The following is a 19,556-nucleotide window of genomic DNA, read 5'->3' as shown; positions in this document are numbered from 1 at the left end:
AAACTTACAAAGATTTTGCTTACCAAATTGTGTGACTATTACTTAAGCATTTGGGGGACACTTCATGTTTCCCATTTCAAGGAAGAAATTATTAGACTAGCCTGCTAATCAGTTTGCCCTGGACTGTCTGCACACAAAATTTCAGGGTTTTGGGTCAACATAAAGTACTCGTAACACCTACAAAATACTTTAAAGGGGAAATCAAACCTACCTTATTATTAGTTAAAAAGCTATAGAGAGCCCAGACATCTTGAAAGCTACTGTTTGGCACTAAAACCCTGAAAAAGATAAGAACAAACAGTGGAAAACTCATTCAAGGATTTTAAACATGAAGTTCACATCACTGCTTATACCGCATGAATGAGGTTCTTAATTAGTTATTTATTTGTTGCCTTTTCCCCCCTGACAGGGCTCAGAAAAGCAACTTACAGATAAAAACAAGAACTGCTAAGAACATAGAAAACTGATCATTAAAATACAATTAAACACCGATAGAATTACAGCTATATAAAATCATCTTAAAACACGTGTTCTTAATTTGTAAATTCGGGCAGTAGGGGATTCAATTACTGAAATGTGCTCTGTTTGGGGCTTCCCTTAATATTGGTCCAAAAATTGCAACTAGTGCAGAATGCTGCAGCAAAGCTATTGAAGGGGGAGCCCTATTGACAGCACATCGCACGTGCTACTGGGTCACGTTTAAGGGCTTGCCTTTGGCATAGAAAGCCCTGAATAACTTGGGACCAGGACACCTTACTTTGCACATTCCTGCCCAGTCATGTGAACTCTCAGGAGAAACACTACTGAAGACATAAGAAGACCCCTGCCAGTTAGGCCAAAGGTTTATCTATCCTAGCATCTTGTTCTCACAGTGGCCAACCCGATGTATTACAAACAGGGTATGAGGATCAACAGGAAACCTCTGTTGTATTTCAAGTCCAATGCCACAGCCTCATGACCATTAAGGATCTGTGTGTATACACTTCGCAACATAACTTATCCTGTCCAAAATATTACTCTTCATCATATTGAAGGGGCCGGAAATCCCAAGTTCACTCTCTACCTCCTCCCTACTTTTCTGCTTCTTTTTTGCAGAAAACTTTGCTTAGAGATTTTAACTCCTATGTGCAGGCCTAACCAGTGCATGATTCATGGGTTACAGTATGTAACAAGCGACGTCTGACATGTATGAATGCCTCTCCTCCTAAGCATTCAGCATTGACCTTCTAAGCCACAGAGGGCTCCTTGTCCTTTTCTTGTGGCTTTCAATCCTGCCTATATTTTTCTTCCTAACACCTTGTAGAAATCTTCCAAATGACCCTGGTTCACACTGCAGTATGATTTTAATTTAAAGCAATTTTCACAGTTCATTAGCACAAAGGAAATGCCTATAAAACCTGTGATTAAAAAAATACATATTGCTACCTCCCCCAGCGCTTCTAATATTGAACAGCTTTAGCATACTCAGGAATCAAAGTTTTATGTCTCTTTTGTAGGACGCATTTACTTTTTTGTGTGCTCTGCAAAGGAACTCAAAAGATCCAGTTCTTGCTGCACACTTTGTTCTATAGACTACTCAAGGCTCTCTCTGCTTAACCCAGAGTATAATGATTATTTTCATCTACAGCCAAATCTCTTCATATATCTTCTGCTGTCTCCTAAATAGCCTTTAGATGGCAGCAGACATTTGCACACCATTAATCTAGAGCAGTGTTTCTCAGTTCGACCCTCAGGCTACTTTCAGGTGGGCCCTGTGGTCTCATCCATCCTTACTTTATGCCCAATTCCGTATTTGACAACATTTTGTGATTCTGCTCCTACATCACCTTTTTTGGTAGGTGATTGGCATCAGTAATTTTCAGCCATCTCAAGTGGGCTCTGAGAGCAGAGATGTTTGAGAACGCCTGCACTATATTGCAAAATGTATGTGTGTGATTCAGGACTTTAGCTATTAAAAATCCCTTGTCAATGGTGCAATCTGACTCCAGAATGTGAAAGCCTCCTTCAGATTACCCATATTCAATTTGTAATTCAAACCGCGCACAGAACCAATGCACAGCCCTAGTACCGACTGGAATACATGGCATCAAGCCCTGTGGAAGCAGAAAGTAGGCCCACACAGCAGACGACTGACCGCGGTGGCAAGTACTGACTCAAGAACAACATATTATGCATAATGATTTGTTTACCAAAGTTTTTACTTATTTACTGAATTTCATGTATGTGACTGCCAGTTGGCTAACGGCAGCATTTTTGAGGAGGAATGTTTTGTGGCACCTAAATATACATGTCCACAAATTCGCAGCAGCAGACCCAAGTTTTCTAGTGTTTATTTTTTATAAAAAGTTGAAAAAAAAATCACACACCAAAGAAGATTGGCATTAGATTGACATCCTTCCAAAGCAGTTAATGAGAAGGACTGAGATCCTATATCTATTTGTATGCAATAAAAAAATAAAGTTTTTTTTTAATAGAAGTGCTTCCGTACCATCCTTGGTTGGTCCTACCTCTTAGCAGGTCACCTGCTAAAATCTTGTATGTGTGTGGATTACAGTGGTACCTTGTCTAGCGTCCGCCTCTTTGAGCGCCTGTTCCGTCGAACGTCTGTGGCAAACCCGGAAGTACCAGAATGGGTTACTTCCGGGTTCGCCGCTCGCACATGCACAGAAGCGCAAACCACTCTGCGTGCATGCGCAGACGCAGCGCTTTGTCCAGCGTCCTTTTCAGCCAGCGACCAGGGCTCCTGGTCGCAAAACAAAATGCTACTGTAATTTGGCATAAAAAATAAAGCTAACTTTATAACTTCTTTATACACTGGTACCTCGGGTTAAGTACTTAATTTGTTCCAGAGGTCCATTCTTAACCTGAAACTGTTCTTAACCTGAAGCACCACTTTAGCTAATGGGGTCTCCTGCTGCCACCGCGCCTCCAGAGCACGATTTCTGTTCTCATCCTGAAGCAAAGTTCTTAACCCAAGGTAATATTTCTGGGTTAGTGGAGTCTGTAACCTGGTGTATGTAGCCTGAAGCGTATGTAACGCAAGGTATCACTGTACCTGGCTTTCCTTTATAACAGTGTTTTTCAACCACTGTTCCGTGGCACACTAGTGTGCCGTGAGATGTTGCCTGGTGTGCCGTGGGAAAAATTGAAAAATTCGAAAGATTTAAAAATAAAGTATTTTATAATTTTTCATATTTCTGTTTACTTACTATTTCATAATAAAGTAATTATAAAATACTTTCTTTGTGTTTATTTGATTCCTATTCAAGAGAATTACTTTATATATAGTCAATATAGGCACAGAGTTAAATTTCTTAATATTTTCTAATGGTGGTGTGCCTCGTGATTTTTTTCATGAAACAAGTGTGCCTTTGCCCAAAAAAGGTTGAAAAACACTGCTTTATAAAACAAACTTGTAATGGGAAAAGGGGGCTGCTCGTGCGTAAGCGTTTAAAGCCTCCAAGCTTTACCATCAGTTCCTAAACTTTCCCAGTCCGAGGAGCCATGGGTGCGTGGCTACCTCAATCGCTGGCAGAATCCGTCAGTGGGCATTTCCGGAATTTACTCCAACATAAGAGTTCCTTGACAGAAACTCTTCTTCTGGATTCTCTGCGTGACAGTTTCCTCCGCGGAGTGGGCGTCCCCAGTGGAGGCCCTGAGCCCTCCCCGCTATTCTCACTGGAAACATCTTGGAGCCCTTCCTCCGATTGAGTTTCTGCAGGAACTCTCCCTCTCCCCCTACTGGTTCCTTCCTCCGCATCCGAGGCTCTCCTAGCCTCCTTGAGCCCTTCCACCACCTGACTCTCCGATGGCAGTTCCCTGACAAAACTCAATGTGGCTTTTAAAAATCATAAAAGCCACAAGACATAACAAAATAGTTCTAATAAAATAAACTTCACATCACTAAAATCATAAAAACCATGAGCATGATAAAACATTTGAAATATAGGCACCTTGCCTTGTGAAATACTATTACCAATACATGAAAGTGGCGGTTCAGTTTTTGGAACTAGCTAACAGGTAGTTGCTAACAGGCAACTATGAAGAAGAAGAGTTTGGATTTGATATCCCGCTTTATCACTACCCGAAGGAGTCTCAAAGCAGCTAACCTTCTCCATTTCCTTCCTCCCCCACAACAAACACTCTGTGAGGTGAGTGGGGCTGAGAGACTTCAGAGAAGTGTGACTGGCCCAAGGTTACCCAGCAGCTGCATGTGGAGGAGCGGGGAAGCGAACCCGGTTCACCAGATTACGAGTCCACCGCTCTTAACCACTACACCACACTGGCTCTCCAATGGGTACTATTTCAGATGCCTGGGATCAATACATCAATACAATACAAGCTAAAAGTACCAAGAAACTTATTTCAACACAGTGGTTCCAACAAACACCTGTGAAGATATGAGATTACACATCAGAGTAACATACAGGCAATTTCCCACTTATGCACTTTTGACTCGTGTGCAACCGTGTACACCTGCAGTGCCGGGAAATAACTAAATAAATATTTCCATTTCAACTGCGAAAAGGTGCGCAAAGGGCAAAAACAACCTGAAAAAGAGCACAAAAACTGAAAAAATGGTATGAAAAGACCGGGGGGGGGAGGGGGAGAGAAGATGGCTTGTAAGTGCTCATGGTTTTTAAAAGTTTTTCAAGGGTTTGTAGATGTTTAGAGGGTTTTTCACAGGTTTTTAGATGGTGCTCCCCACTAGTCACAATTTCACGGTTATCTGGGGACGTAACCCCCACATAAGTGGGAATCAGCTGTACCCCATTCAGCTCACATAAACTTACTGCCGAATTCCTGCCAGGATTTCGCTCACTGCCGTCATTAACTTCTGCAGACCAACGAAAGCGTCTTTGAACGAGTCCATATTCTGAGTGGGGGTAGCCGTATTGAGGTCCAGCTTCTGGAAAAGTTCTAGACTAAGAAAAATAAAAGAATGAGTTTTAAAACAGGCAATGAACTACCTATTGTCCTAGACAGGAATGGGGTGGGGAGGCAAAGATGGAAAGAGAGAGGGAAAAAACCCAGACAGACAGAATCAGAGGCAGGAAATCCTATTGCATGTATACGGATTCTTTTTCAAAAGAGCTCACTGAAGCAAAGGCATTCTGTCTAATGCGATTCATAAATTCATAGTGAACAAGGGTATAGCTGCTGTGATAATAGGACTATTTCCCCAGAAAGACACACAATCTTTTGCATTAGGTTTCCATTGCAGAAGTTTTTAAACAACTACTGAGCTGTTTAAAATTCTCCTTCAGATGTATGCATTGCCATCTTCCAGTTTGCACTAACTTTTTTTTAAAAAAACTTTTTGCCATCCAACCTTGTGGTAGACTGAAGCCCACCTCACAAACTATGTTTTTACAGTTTTCACTAAGGGCTTGTGCACACATGTATTTGCAGTGACTGTATCAGGTGACAGCATGCATATAAGGAGTCACCACTGATGAAGCAGTACAGGCAGAACTTCCAAATAATTTCTTCTCTGAACATAATGTTCTTGACAGTGGATTAAATTCACAAATTTGGCCGCCAGTCATCAAGCAGCATACAAGCACATCTGCACTAACCCTAGGATGCTTTACATTTTGCCTAAAAATAAGACAACATTGCTTTCAAGAAGAACACTCTCTTTCAGCTTTTATTACCTGAGTAGGTTTATTGTGTTCCAGACGCTTTCAAGGACAGACCAGATTTCCACATGCCTGTTTCCTTGGGCAAAAGGCTTAGGCGACAAGGACGTATCTACATCCTGAGGGTGCTGGGTCAAAGCTCCATCTTCCATTTGTTCACAAGTAGTAGTTCCTGAAGTAGATTTGAGGGTGTCTGGAGTATTTGGTCCAGCACCTGGCTGAATATTATGAAAATATAGCAAGCAAGCAGTAAATATACTGGATCTGATGTGCTAAAGCTGCAAGCTACCCGATTTTTAAAAGGAATGACACACTAAGACTAATATAACCACAGTAAAAATGAGATTTACTTCAAATCATTTCACTGACTTAAAGACATTTATATACCACCCTTCATACTTTGACCCAAAGTATTTCACAAGAACATCAGTGCAGGGGCCCCCTAATTTTTGACATTACCGTATTTTTCACTCCATAGGGCGCACCTGGCCATAGGGCGCACCTAGTTTTCAGAGGGGGAAATCAAGGGAAAAAATATGACACCCCCCCAGCTCTGGGAGCAGCGGACAGGCTGTGCGCAACCTGTGCACTTCTCCCAGACCTTCCCCCTGCTTTTGCAGGAGGTGGGGAATTCCCGCAAAAGCCCACAGGAGCCACACACCCTTTAAGAAGCGCACGGCTCCTGCGGGCTTTTCTACGAGGAGAGAGAAGGGACTGACGCAGCCAGTCAGTCCCTTGTCCCCCCCTCGGGGAAAAGCCCCCAAGAGCGGCGTGTTCTGTAAAGGGTGCGCGGCTCCTGCAGGCTTTTCTACGATGGGGGAATTCCCGCACCTCGTAGAAAAGCCAGCAGAAGCCGCGCGCCCTTTAAAGAGTGCGTGGCTTTTGCATGCTTTTGCGGGAGGTGGGGGAATTCCCCCATCTCCCACAAAAGGCCACAGGAGCCGCACACCCTTTAAGGAGCGCACGGCTCCTGCGGGCTTTTCAACCAGGAGGGAGAAGGGACTGACACGGCCAGTCAGTCCCTTCTCCCTCCTCAGGGAAAACCCTCAAAGAGGTTGGGGAGCAGTGCAAAGGCAGCGCACCGCCTTCCCGCTGCCCCCTAAACTTTTGGGGCTGGCAGTGGGGGGAAGCGCAGCTTTCCCCCACCGCCAGCCTCAAAACCAGGTCGGGTAGCAGCGCAGAGGTGGCACATCGCCTTCCCCCTGCCCCCCGAGCTTGTGTGCCCCCTGAGCCTCAAAGATCCCTGAAGCCTTTGGAGTGCAACGGGACCTCCCAAAGGCTTCGGTTTCCTTTCACTGACCCAAAGCCTTTGGAGCGCAGCGAGAGTTCCCGCTGCACTCGAAAGGCTTGAGGCTTCCGGGACAGCCTTTGTAGCCTCCGGAGGGCAGCTCCTGGCTTTCAACTCCTCCCAGGCAGGGGCTGACCCAAGAGTCTAGCAGACCTGCCCACCCTTATCCATTCCCCTTCAAGAAAAGAATAAAAGCAAACACATTTTGTTCAAAAGTTACATCTGAGATTTATTTTGACCATCTGTTCCACAGATGACATTGAAAGTGTATTTCAAGTTGCCATTAAAAAGAAGTTTTCTAACACAAGTAGCTTTTAACCCTGGATGATGATGATGATGATGATAAATAAGCAGCAGCAACGCTGCTGCTGCAATCACATACATGCATGTGCATGTAAAAGGAATGACTTCTGTCAAAACTAAGCAACTCTTACCTTGTCAAGTGTCTTGAGCAGTTTATTCACCTGAGCTAAAGCCTTGGGAAGGATACCATCATATTCTGATCTTGAGCTGAACTCCTCCAACAGCATTTTAGATTCCTGGAGCACCTCATTCACTGTTGAAGGTTTAACCACAGAAGCTGAGAGAGAGAGAGAGAGAGAGAGAGAGAGAGAGAGAGATATGTTAAGGAGGAAAGTTGAAAGAGGACAGGAAGCAAAATACAACCATACCATAAGGAATCCTCAAATACAACCCAGTATATTTGCAATTTGAACTATTCAGGAACAACAACTGATAAGCAGTGCATTCAAAGGGTGCTCTCATTTTGCTACCATCTACCACTGACACACATCTCCTGAAGATCCTGGATCTAGCAAGGACTCACTACAATTCTGCATGACTTGGGAGGTCACCAAAACCTTCTAGCATCACAGAACCACAGAAGGGAATATGCTGGTGGTCAATATGTACATATTTTTAATGGACCAACTACAGGGTGCTTTTGGGAACCTCAAAATACCTTTGGCATCATATAGGTACACAAAAACCTTTGGGTGTAGCCCACAGATTAGCCACTCCTGCTATACACTGAACTCAAGAGACTTAATTTTGAGTAAACATGTTTAAGACTGCACTCCTGTTCTATGGCTTATACAAATGAATCCTATTATATTTTAGTAATTTGGGAGTGCTTGGGATTGCTAGAAACCTGTATCATAGCTCTGAAGGTTCCTTGGAGGAAGCCATGATAAACACATTTGAGGTTTTCAGTACCGATATGCCCTTTGGCGCAGGTTTTGGGATTTCAAACACCGTATTTTTCGCTCTATAAGACACACCAGACCACAAGACGCACCTAGTTTTTGGAGGAGGAAAACAAGAAAAAAATATTCTGAATCTCAGAAGCCAGAACAGCAAGAGGGATCGCTGCGCAGTGAAAGCAGCAATCCTTCTTGCTGTTCTGGCTTCTGGGATAGCTGTGCAGCCTGCATTTGCTCCATAAGACACACACACATTTCCCCTTACTTTTTAAGAGGGAAAAAGTGAGTCTTATAGAGCAAAAAATACGGTAGTTTAAAGGGTTAACATTTTCTTACCTTTACAGAGATGTTCATGTAGATATTCAATGGTTGAAAGAAAGTTTCTTGATATAACCATTCCAAAAACAGCCATCCAGTGTTTTTTGTAGCACTCCAACACCTTTGCTAATGTCCAGGGCGGGTGATGATACACTACCTAAGAAAAAAAAGGGGGGAGTTCAAATATTAATCTCTGAGATAATTTAGTGGTCAGATTTCCATTTCTTGAAGTATGAATTATTGTCAGACCTTATCAATTTTACGTAACTCCCTTCCGGTTGAAGGGACAGCACATTCACTGTGACTGTGCAAACTCTGAACCAACGGCTCAGACATTCTACAAACATTTATGAAGAGTGTATTCCAAAACTTGCTCAAATTTGCAAAGTTTCTTCTTAAGCAGATATTTGACAGGCCTAATCTGGCCCACAGGCTTGAGGCTATGCATCCCTGCTTTAAACACATGTAAGAATACTTGAAGATCATCACCTCTTCCCAAAGGTCTCCAAAAGCAATCTTCATTTCAGTTTCCAGTATACAAGATAAAACTTCTTGCAAGCTTTCTTTAATGTCAACAACAATCGTTGGAACAGGATCAGCAAATTTATCCCCAGCCTTCTTGGTTATCGTATCTGTTAAGCAAGCACAATGGATCTTAAATTCCTTGATCACTTGAGGCTATAAAACATCAAAACATTAACAATTAAGCCTCATTAATAGTCTACTTAAAATTTCACTGCCATTTGCTTGCTTCAAAAGCCCTTCCTTTCCTATCCATTTCCAGAGGGGTAGGTATGTCAGTCTCTTGCAGCAATAAAACAATGAAGAGTCTTGTGGTGCCTTAAAAACTAACTTTTTATTTTAAAAAAATGGCATATGTTTTCATGGACTATGGTCCGCTTCATCAAATGCATGAAACGCTATCCCGCTCAACATATAGCATATTAAGCACAGGTATTTTGAGTTGCAGGTACATACAGTTTCTAACGTGTTGGCAAATTTTGCTACTATGAAGAAGGCAGGGCCATAACTGGGTGGAATCTCCCCCAACCAAAGCTAAACAGTCTGCACTGATGATCATGGCCCTGACCATGAGGCAAGGAGGAATCACCCATCTCGGGACAACCTCTGCCACTGAGAGAAATGGCTCGTTTTCAGTTCTCTTGGGGCTGTATTTCAAGTGCACTAGTGGAATTAAAATGGCTTCTACCACTACAAATGAAGCAGTGCCACAACACGGAGAGCACCGAGAGGGTCACATGTTCCAGAATCTATAGCAGCCTTTCTTAACATTGGGTCCCCAGGTGTTGTTGGACTACAACTCCCATCATCCCTGACCACTGGTCCTGCTAGGTAGGGATGATGGGAGTTGTAATCTAACACCTGGGGCCTCAAGGTTGGGAAAGTGTTAGAATTCACTACACTTAAGCGATCTCTGATGCTCACCCAATCGACTATTGGCAGTCACTTCAAAAGGAGATTCCCCAAGTTCCCTGAAGAGTTTAATCGGAATCTTATTTCATCGAATATCTACCTGCTCATTTTAACTAGCCTGATAAAGAATTGTTGGCTCTTTTCTATGTACCACATTTTTTGCTCTATAAGACGCACCTTTTCCCCTTCAAAATCAAGGGGAAATGTGTGTGCGTCTTATGGAGTGAATGCAGGCTCCTTGGCTTCAGCGATAGCAACGCGAAGCCTCCGAAGCGCAGAGGGAGAGCTCCCCCCGCGCTCTGGAGGCTTTGCGTTGCTTTCGCTAAAACCACCTGAAGCCCCCGGAGCGCAGGAGTTCCCGCTGCGCTCCAAAGGCTTGCGGATAGCCGTCTGAAGCCTGGAGAGTGAGAGGGGTCGATGCACACTGATCCCTCTTGCTCTCCAGGCTTTGCTTCGCTGGAGAGGCACTGCACAGTTTTCCCTCTCTGCGCAGCGCCCCTTCAGCGAAGCAGAAAGAGAAATGGAAGGGGCTCCATTTCTCCTGCCGATTCGCTGAAGGGGTGCTGAGCAGAGAGGGGGAGAATTTTTTTCCCCTGTTCTCCCCCTCCTATGGTCCGGTGCATCCTATGGTCCGGTGCATCCTATAAAGCGAAAAATACAGTAGTTCTACTGTTGAGAACGGTCAACATACCCTCTCCTTTAATCTTATAAAAGTTTCTGTGTGGCGCAGTAAAAATAGTAATATTATTAATTATTATTATTATTTTATTTTTATGCCACTCATCTGTGTGGGTCACCCCAGCCACTCTGGGCACCTTCCAACAAAATATTAAAACACAAAAAAAGCTCAAATATTAAAAACCTCCCTGTACAAGGCTGTCTTCAGATGTCTTAAGATGTTTATTTCCTTGACATCTGATGAGAGGGCATTCCACAGGGTGGGCGCTACTACTGGGAAGGATCATATGCCAATGAAGTTCAGTATTTCAGTCCTTCATACATCAGCTTAGCATTATTTATCTGTTAGAAGATTATTAGAACTACGTGAAATATTGAAAGTTATTGGAAATGTTTGTCATTGTCAGGTTCTTAAAGAGAATAAAAACGTTTGCAAACTACTATTTATCAGCTTTAGGCTGGGTGGCATTCAACTAAGTTTTACTCAGGACAGACCCACTGAAAAAACTGAACACAAGCAATTTAGGTCAATTCATTTCAACAGGTCTACTGTGAGTAAAACCTAGTTGACTACCACCCTCGTTTTCTGAGAATAAGATCAGTTCAATTCAGTGGGTCTTGCTTCTGAACAGTTATGTACAGGATCGCAGTATTATTTAACTTGTGCGGCCACTATGGTAATCCTAACACATCAAGAAAAACAAACCTCTTTCCAATTGGGACTGGCCGCTAGAAGCATCTTGAGTCAGCATTACGGTGTCTCTAGTCAGCTTCTGGAGTGCAGTAACAAAGTCCGCTTTGCTAAGTGCCTTAACTTCACTGACAAGGGCTTTGCTGCACAGGTTTTTATCATCCCTGTGAAAATAAAATTGTTTTCATTTTGCATTACTTGAGTGGTAAGGAGGACAGGATTATTATGCCTTCTTCCATGGCAAAAAAACCAACATCTGGTCCAATTCATTTATCTATGTCTGTTTAGAGCTATTTTAAAATATAACTTCTACAAAACTAGCATAGCAAAAATCCTGTTTTCAAAGATAGGCATTTTTTTTTTTTACATTCTAGTGGAGTGACTTTGCTTTCCAGACAGAGGCCACCTATTTTTGTACAGATTCCACAGAATTTGTGCATGAGCAGTTCTCAGCTATAGCCAGGCTCTGTTCCGAATACCTTTCATTTGCACGATTTGACTGCTTCTTCCCTCATTGACTGATTGTTCTCACCAACCCTTTCTAAAAACAGGATGCAAACTTCTTGGATTCGTGTTATGAAAAGAAACATCATCTTCAGTTAAGCAGGGAATGCAAAATTCAACAGCACAGACGGAAGAAATGAGGCCTTAGGGAGAACCTCAAGGACTCAGATTTACATAATCACAAACACTTTTTTAAAAACAATGGTATGTAGTATCTTCCCTGCCTTTTTTTTTGTTTGTTTTTAAAACTACAGCATAATGGCTGTGGATTCTTATCAAATTTTGCTCTTTAGTTGGAAAGAACTTACGTCATCAGTACAATTTCAGCTTGAGGAAAGAGGTTCTGATACTGCAGGCAGCACTGCAACACACGATCATCATTGTTCTCAACACAGGAACCACCTGTAAATTTGGCAAAAGCAAGTTAGCATATCATGCTTTAAGAGAACTTGAATGAATAGCGTTTACACATCATTGTTAAAGCAGGCAAAGGAGACACCTGGCGGCTCTCACTTACTTGCCTTCGAAGCACAGGAAATATATTTAAATTGCTCTGGAAATGTAGGCTATGTTCAAACGCTACACAGAAGATTTTTGGGTCTGTGAGAGGAGGAAACAGCAGTCCCATTGCACCAGTGAAACTACTCGCATGGAGCAATGGACACGAACCATTATGTCATCCAATCACATTAAGCAACTTGCAGCCCAAAGATTTCCAGGAGAGAATAAAACCAAGTGATTAAAAAATAGACAGCATATAAACAGTAGTTCTAAACAGTATCACCACAGTATTTTCAAAGGCCTGAATATTTTTTTTTAATTTTGTAAAAAGGTTCTTCCATCCACAAAAGATGTCAACTGTCTTAACCAGGCTACAGGGCAAATTCTGCTATAATCCACCAGCTTTGTCACAACTTACGTGTTTGCTGAGAAGCAAGTTGCATAGATTGACCCCACAACCTTGGATCTTGGTTCTTCAGGCAAGTGTAGATGAAGTGAACTGCAGGGATTGCTTTTTGCCCAACCTTTGCCAATATTTTCCCTCTTTTTAAGTTATCCAGTTCTTGCAAAACGACCCAGGGAATGACAAGCACAAATCTGCCAACTCCTAAACAGGAGAAAAATAGCTTACGTGTTATTAATCTATGGTAGTTCTTCAAAACGCTGTACATCTTTTAACTGTGATTAAAAAACTAATTCAGCTTGCTGTTGGATATTCTGCCAGTGGATCTGCATAGCACTGACCACATTTAACAGAATCAGGACGTATGCATCTGACAGGGAAAGTGTAGCCTTTGGGCAAGGTAAAATTTGATCTGTATTTTCCACAGCTGGGGCTCCTGATGAGATTTGCTTTTTCTCTTTCCCACCTCTTCTGGTATTATACCTAAATCTTGTGCCTGGCAAAGGCATGAGCCAAAAGGTTCATCCTGTGACTCTCAGTCAAAGGTGAACAGCCAGAGCACAAGATGTTGGCCAATATTGTGTCAATTTGTTGTGTGATGGAGTGCGCCAATGTTCTGGTGGAAAAGGAGAGCATAGCTGCTGGTTGGGCACAACCACCTGAGTCTGTGAAGACCTTCAGAGACAACTTGAGTGTGAGGCTGATGTTTGTATCTGCCGCCAATGCTGACTGGTTATTTATCAGGAGCTGAGGTTGTGCGATACTGTGCATGCTACATTTATGTAGTTGTGAGTGAATGGACGAAAGTAGTTTTCTACTCCACCAAGGTGAGAGCCTATTCAGGTTTAAAAACAGATCCTCAGGTGATAGTCTAGTGGGTGTGGGGCATGATACCATTAGTGCTTCAGAGATGGCGGTAGTATCTTACATGTGTATGTTTGGCTGTGAACCTCATGTGGGCTGTAATATTGCTGTGTATAATTTTATGAGATTTATGTGAGTGGCTGGTTGACACAGATGTTTGAGGCAATTGATTACTGTCATGGTCATACAGAAAGGATGGCAAGTGAGTCTGGGTAAGTGGCAGAACGTGTGTTACTTTGGTTGAAAGTTTGCACTATAGTGCCTCGTAATGCACTCTGCCTTTATGTTGATATTGTGCTTCATATATTTTGTTTATGTATTTGTTTCATTTTTGTGGAAATCATTTGGCATGTACTTATTATGTTTATATACATTTATGTATTCTAAACCACATCAAGATCTTCAGATAGTAAGTAGTTTATAAATGGAAATGGAATTAATAAATCCACACGCACCTGGGATATCTGTATTCTTCAAAGACTTGATGAATTCTAGATGGCTGATCATTATATTAGTATCAATCACAATCAAACTATTCAGGCCAGAAAGAGTTCCTGTTACAAAAGAAGAAACACACAGAGAGAAATTCTGTTATTTGGATTCTGTATTGATTTATTCCCGTTTATTGCCTTGTTACGGAAGAGAAATCAAAAATACTTGATGCGTATAAACTTACTAGCAGACATATTTGATTCATCATCTGGAAGATCTATCTCCATGTTGGTCAGCTCTCCACAAGTCTGAACCACAGGCAAAGCCATCGTTTTGTCAATGCGAGCAGCATGCAGTTCTTCTACAATCTGCATCTATGGAAAAGAGCAATATAAACTTGAAATCAAGGCTGGCACTGGGAGTTCACGTCACTGGGCACCAACTAAGGCTCACACCCCACTCCCAGAATTACATTCTCTTGCATATTCCTTGACCACTGAGTATGCTCAGTCTTTGAGGGCTATGTTTGGGTTCCTTCCCTTGGTTATCATTGTTCCTGGGACTTTTTTTTTTAACATGGGGTTTCCCCAAGTCTGATGACCCTGCATTTTTGGATGGGGCCATTTTGGCTGCATGAGGATTCATGCTTAGAGAGTGAATCACAGAATTGTAAGGTTGGAAGGGACCATGAGGGTCATGTAGTCCAACCCCCTGCAATATAGGAATCTTTTTGCCCAACATGGGGCATGAAACCACAACCCTAAGATTAAGAGTACCATGCTCTACTGACTGAGCTTTGTAATTATTATATAGCACAGAGCTGCTTATGCTTCTTGACAAGTTATGGAGCCAATCGTAAAGCAAAAGGCTTTGCGTGGTGCAAGAATCTTGTGGTGCAAGAATCACAGCTAGGGAATGCTAAAGTGCACCTGCTACGTTACATAACCACTAACCTCTTGGTCTGTGTCAGTACTTTCAGTAGCTTCACAGGAAGAAGAGTGGCACGAGGCTTCAGAGCTCTGTAACAAAAATTAATCACCTCAAGTATCTGCACTGTATCAAAAGCTTTGCACTAAAGAGAAAGCCCAAGTAAATATTATTTGCAGGGTTGGAAGTTTATTAGATGGAAGTGATTTCAAGAGGGGAGGAGAAGCAACTGAGAGTGCAAGACGGCCATACACCACAACGGATGTGTGCACACATGCACATGCACACAGAGTTTCTAGAGAACACAAAAAAGGCTAAAGAAAATTCCCCGAGGCTTAGACATGAACAGGTTGCTTCCTTGTAACCATAGTTCTTTGAGTGGTTATCTGAGCAGCAACATACACTGAATTTGTCTATGCAGAACACTATTTCAGAAACTTCTTGGGTTTAAGCTGAACCTGTGGCCCCTGCCCCCGAGCAGCGAACCCTTGCTCAGGCTCAGGGTCAAGACCTCTCCTCAGTTAGAGACACTGCAAGTGCAAACTATGAGCTAGGCTGCAGTGAGAAAGAAGGGCAAGTTTTGTGGCTGCACAGATGTCCCATTCAAAAGTCTATGGCTGCACGTGAGCAATCGGCTCTTCTTCATGGTACAGCCACGTACACAGTAGAGTACCAAGGAGGTGGGAGAGCACATATCCCAAAAAGGTTATGTGACAGATGCCAGTCATAAGATTATAAATTTGTGTCTTCTTAATGGGGGTATAAAACTGCACTGGCATATTAGAAGATACAATGTCCTTGTCACAGAGGGCAGGAGCTCACAGCACCTGACAACACAATTGTAGATTGTGAGTCAAATGTAGAGAAGCTCCAGGGAGGCTGGAGTTGGCGTGGTTGTAAGGTGAGAGCAAATCCAGCAAGCAAATGCCATGAGGAGACCCTTGGAATTCAAAGTAATCTTCATGGAATGGTCTAGTAAGGATCAACACTAGGGTTATAACTATTTTACAGCCTCATGTTCCCGAAGCCTAGTTAGACGAACCTTTGCCTAAAAGCAAAGGAATGAACTGGCATTTCCAAATCTTTTGAAAAAAGGTCACCCCAAAAATCAATAATCTGATTTTTGTATATGTAACTGTATAATGTATTAGGTAATAAGTATAATATGTATTACAACCCAGGAAAATAGAGCTTGCAAATTTTCTAATACTTGTACAAGCACTTCTTATTGCTTAAAATAAATTGAGGTTGCAGTTTGCCTTTGTTTCTGCTGCAAGCATCGTAAGGTTCCTACATCACTTTGATTGCACGTTCTGCACACTGATTACTTCTTGGTATCTGGAGTAGCCCACAGTCTATATCCTCAAAGTTCACCTTTTCTGAGAGGTCTTTGGGTTAACTGATTTAATTCTCATTCCCCAACTACAACAATGCACAAGTACACACAATTACCACAATCACCCTTTGATACTATTGTTTTTAACACTGTAAGATTTAAGATCCTTCAGGGTCTTTCTATCAAGAGCAGGGGTCGACAACGTGCAGCCTATGGACCGGATGCAGCCCATGAAGACAGTTTTACCGGCCCACGAGCCACCCCCGAACCGAGCCACCTGGTGAGTCCCCCGTGCACTGCGCTAAACCGGCGCGGCACAGTGTGGGAACTCGCTGAGCGGCCCCGGAAATTGCGTCTGCGCATGTGCAGATACTGGAAATCGTGTCTGCGCATGTCCAGACACTGAAAATCACTTCTGAACAAGTGCGATTTTCAGCGTCTGGGCATGCACAGAAGGGATTTCTGGAGCCACAGACATGATTTCCGGCGTTGCGCTGCGCCAGTCCGACCCACGGACGATCTCCGTGGGAATGATCCAGCCCATGACCGGTAAACCTTGCCAACCCCTGATCAAGAGCTACCTTTTTTGTTTATGAAGTGAAGATGGCAATGACTGTTTTCAGATGCAATCAAAGCTTTTGCTTCAGTTGTGATCTAAATCCGAGTTTAGGGTTCTGTCCAAACCCTAAACTGCACATAATCTTAATTACAGTTCATGGAAACAAACCCACTTCATAAGCTATGGTTTGATTGGCCATATGTGAAGGTTTGGATGGCACAGCAAGTTGTGATTAAGCAAAAGCAAAAGCATCTGAACCCTTGTTTATGGCGGCTCTGAAGGTGATAGAGGAAGGAGGGAGGTGCAAATTCAAGTGGCTCACTCTTATAATGCTAAAATAGGGTTTAAGAGTTATCTCAGATTCATTCCAGTGTCTAAATTAAATAAGCTATTTGCTGGGAAAGTTATAAAAGCCACAATCATTGTTGCTGCACAAAGCAAAACTACCACCTCAATTCTCATAGCAAACTTTTAACAGCTTTACCTGACTCATCTGAAATGCTGCAGGTTCAAATCTATCCCCTTGGGTCCTTGCATTACCAATATTCTTGTGGGATTCATGATGAAATTGCTCTTTCTGTTTATATTCTCTCTGGTGATATAGTTCACGCAAGTGGTGCAAGGGTGCACGTTTCATTCCTTTGTCGGTTTTGTGAGGTAGTTCTAATGAAGCATGTTTGGCTTCTTCGGGAGTGTGCACAGAGGATTGCCAAGACGGTAGTTTAGCACCTGATAAGCTAAAGGATGAAAAGGTGGGGTGTGACTTTTTTGAAGTGTTCTGTGAAGTTTCCTTGAACTCCAGCACACGTTTTACAGTTTCTTTTAATTTGGCACATTCCGCCTCAACCTTCTTTTTCTTCTTTCGGCTGTTAAGAATCCTCAAATCCTGCAATTCCCTTTTCCCTCTTTTCACATCAGGATCACTGCACATCTCTTTGTTGGAGCCCTCCTTCCGAGGGAAGGCTGCTGCAGAATCCAGACTGCTTGTCTTTCCTCCACGTTCAGCTTTCTTTTTAAAATGCATGGTGACCTTTTCACGCTCTTCAATAGGCCTTATAGTACCACAGACAAGACGGATATCTCTGGAAGCCTCTTTTTGGATAACTTTAGTAGTATCTTTGAGATCCAGACTTTTTTTTCTTTTCGTGTATCCAGCACTACCATCGGACCTACGGAAGGATCAGCAAGAAAAAACTATTACTGTACAAAGAAATTTGACAGTGGAAGTTTCGTACAGAAACAGGGCAGTTTCTTACAGAACAAATTCAGGGTTAAGCTCAGTGGAAAAATGTTGAAAGAGAATTAGATTATTACTTGTGTACTAGAAAATGTGGCAGACAATATAAAAAGTTTAAACTTATTTTTACACCAGGTTAAAAAGAGAAGCTGATCCTTCTCCACCTTTAATTCTGAGCAAAACAAACAGCAGCCATGAGTAACTATGGGCATCCGCATCCATTTCAAGCAGTAAATATAGTTCCGGGAGCAATTTTGTGCCCCCAAAGCAGGCTCCTTCATCGGAGCCTGGCTCTGCGCCAGAAGGAGCTGTGCCTTGGCTGTGGTGTTTGTGCCTGGCACAGCTCCACCCCAGGTCAAGCCTGACCCAGGGGAGGAGAGCAGGTGAGTGGACGGCAGCGCTGCCACCCACCCTCCTTGGCTGCAGCGCAACTTGCGCCTGGCGGCAGCAGCAGCTCTGCCACCAGCTCACTTCTGGCACAGGAGCAGAGAGGAGCCCTCCTTGGCCACGGTGTGGTGGAAGGTGTTGGGATTTCAGTTCCCACCAGCTGCGAGCAGGCAGCTACATTGTTGACATCATTGTTGACATCATGTGATGTCTCTGAGCATGAGACAGGAAGTCTCTGCCAGTTCTCATGGTAACCAGGGAGTTACTGTGAGTTACTTTCGCTTCTGAGTCGAAGCTTGAGTCGAGTCAGAGATTCTTGTGTTATGTTGCTCAGGGGAGCAGACATGCTTGTACAGTCTTAAAGTTGCTGAGTAGACTACGGACTGTCTCTTTCTTCTGTGTTGGATTGGCAGAAGAATGAGAGTGTGCTCCTCTCAGGAGGGAGGGGTCACTTATCACCGGTGTCTCTGGAAGTTGGCACCATTCCCCAGGGCATTTTTCCAACAGAAGGAGCCAGGGTGCACCTGCCGCGGGCAGTGCGGGTATACGCTCCGCCGCTGCCATCAGGCCAGACTAATTTAGCCATTTAACGCCTTCACTGAGGTTTTGAGGCACGCGAGTCATAAATTAAACTTAAAAATGATTGATTGCTGACATAAGCATCAGTTAAGAGGGGTTACATCCACTTCAGCCATAAGTAATTATCTCATCAGTGAAAGGATTTCTGCTTCTGCGAAGGGACTTCCCCCCTCTTCCAAATCTGCTCTGAGGAAGTTTGTGGGGCAAAGGGCGGTGAGAAAAATCCCTTGAGCAAGAAGAAATCCTTGCACCGATGGGATAATTACTTAGTGCCAAACTGGATACAAGCAAGACGTAGAAATTGTTATGGCAGATTGAAGACAAGAGTTGCCATTATTCTAACAGGAACAGAAAGATAAGGATAGCAGGATTAGGATGGAAATTAATAAAAATTTATTGGGGGAAAAAAAGGATAGCAGGATTAAAACGCAAAGTTTAACTTCACACTTAGAAGCTTAATAGCCTAACTTTAAATGAACATCCCATGGTTAAAATACACCCCCCCCCCAATATTATACTAGAAATTAAGAAATAGCAATTAATACGAAAAGGATGCACAAAAAGAGGTTTCCTG

At 43.0% G+C, this 19,556-nt stretch overlaps 1 protein-coding gene across 7 annotated transcripts in view; it reads right to left on the bottom strand.

Moving 5' to 3' along the window:
* Nucleotides 1–19,556, bottom strand: part of SWT1 (SWT1 RNA endoribonuclease homolog) — a 29,542-nt gene that overhangs the window by 5,335 nt on the left and 4,651 nt on the right. For 6 of the 7 annotated variants that reach the window (XM_083743830.1, XM_083743829.1, XM_083743827.1 and 3 more), the window contains exons 5-17: nucleotides 17,264–17,948; nucleotides 14,911–14,976; nucleotides 14,202–14,331; nucleotides 13,981–14,079; nucleotides 12,677–12,865; nucleotides 12,066–12,159; nucleotides 11,269–11,417; nucleotides 8,940–9,082; nucleotides 8,469–8,607; nucleotides 7,365–7,510; nucleotides 5,658–5,860; nucleotides 4,794–4,925; nucleotides 212–278 (exon numbers count right to left, since the gene is read on the bottom strand). In XM_083743830.1, the coding sequence (XP_083599956.1) occupies nucleotides 212–278; nucleotides 4,794–4,925; nucleotides 5,658–5,860; nucleotides 7,365–7,510; nucleotides 8,469–8,607; nucleotides 8,940–9,082; nucleotides 11,269–11,417; nucleotides 12,066–12,159; nucleotides 12,677–12,865; nucleotides 13,981–14,079; nucleotides 14,202–14,331; nucleotides 14,911–14,976; nucleotides 17,264–17,948 (2,242 nt within the window). The remainder of the gene's footprint in view (nucleotides 1–211; nucleotides 279–4,793; nucleotides 4,926–5,657; nucleotides 5,861–7,364; nucleotides 7,511–8,468; nucleotides 8,608–8,939; nucleotides 9,083–11,268; nucleotides 11,418–12,065; nucleotides 12,160–12,676; nucleotides 12,866–13,980; nucleotides 14,080–14,201; nucleotides 14,332–14,910; nucleotides 14,977–17,263; nucleotides 17,949–19,556) is intronic. The other variant, XR_014565539.1, reaches the window with a different exon arrangement.

This window comes from Podarcis gaigeae, assembly GCF_964106915.1.
Source record: "Podarcis gaigeae genome assembly, chromosome: 6".
NCBI classification, from domain to species: Eukaryota; Metazoa; Chordata; class Lepidosauria; order Squamata; family Lacertidae; genus Podarcis; species Podarcis gaigeae.
The sequence above is the reverse complement of the archived record's forward strand: the minus strand, read 5'-3'. Positions and strand labels throughout refer to the sequence as shown.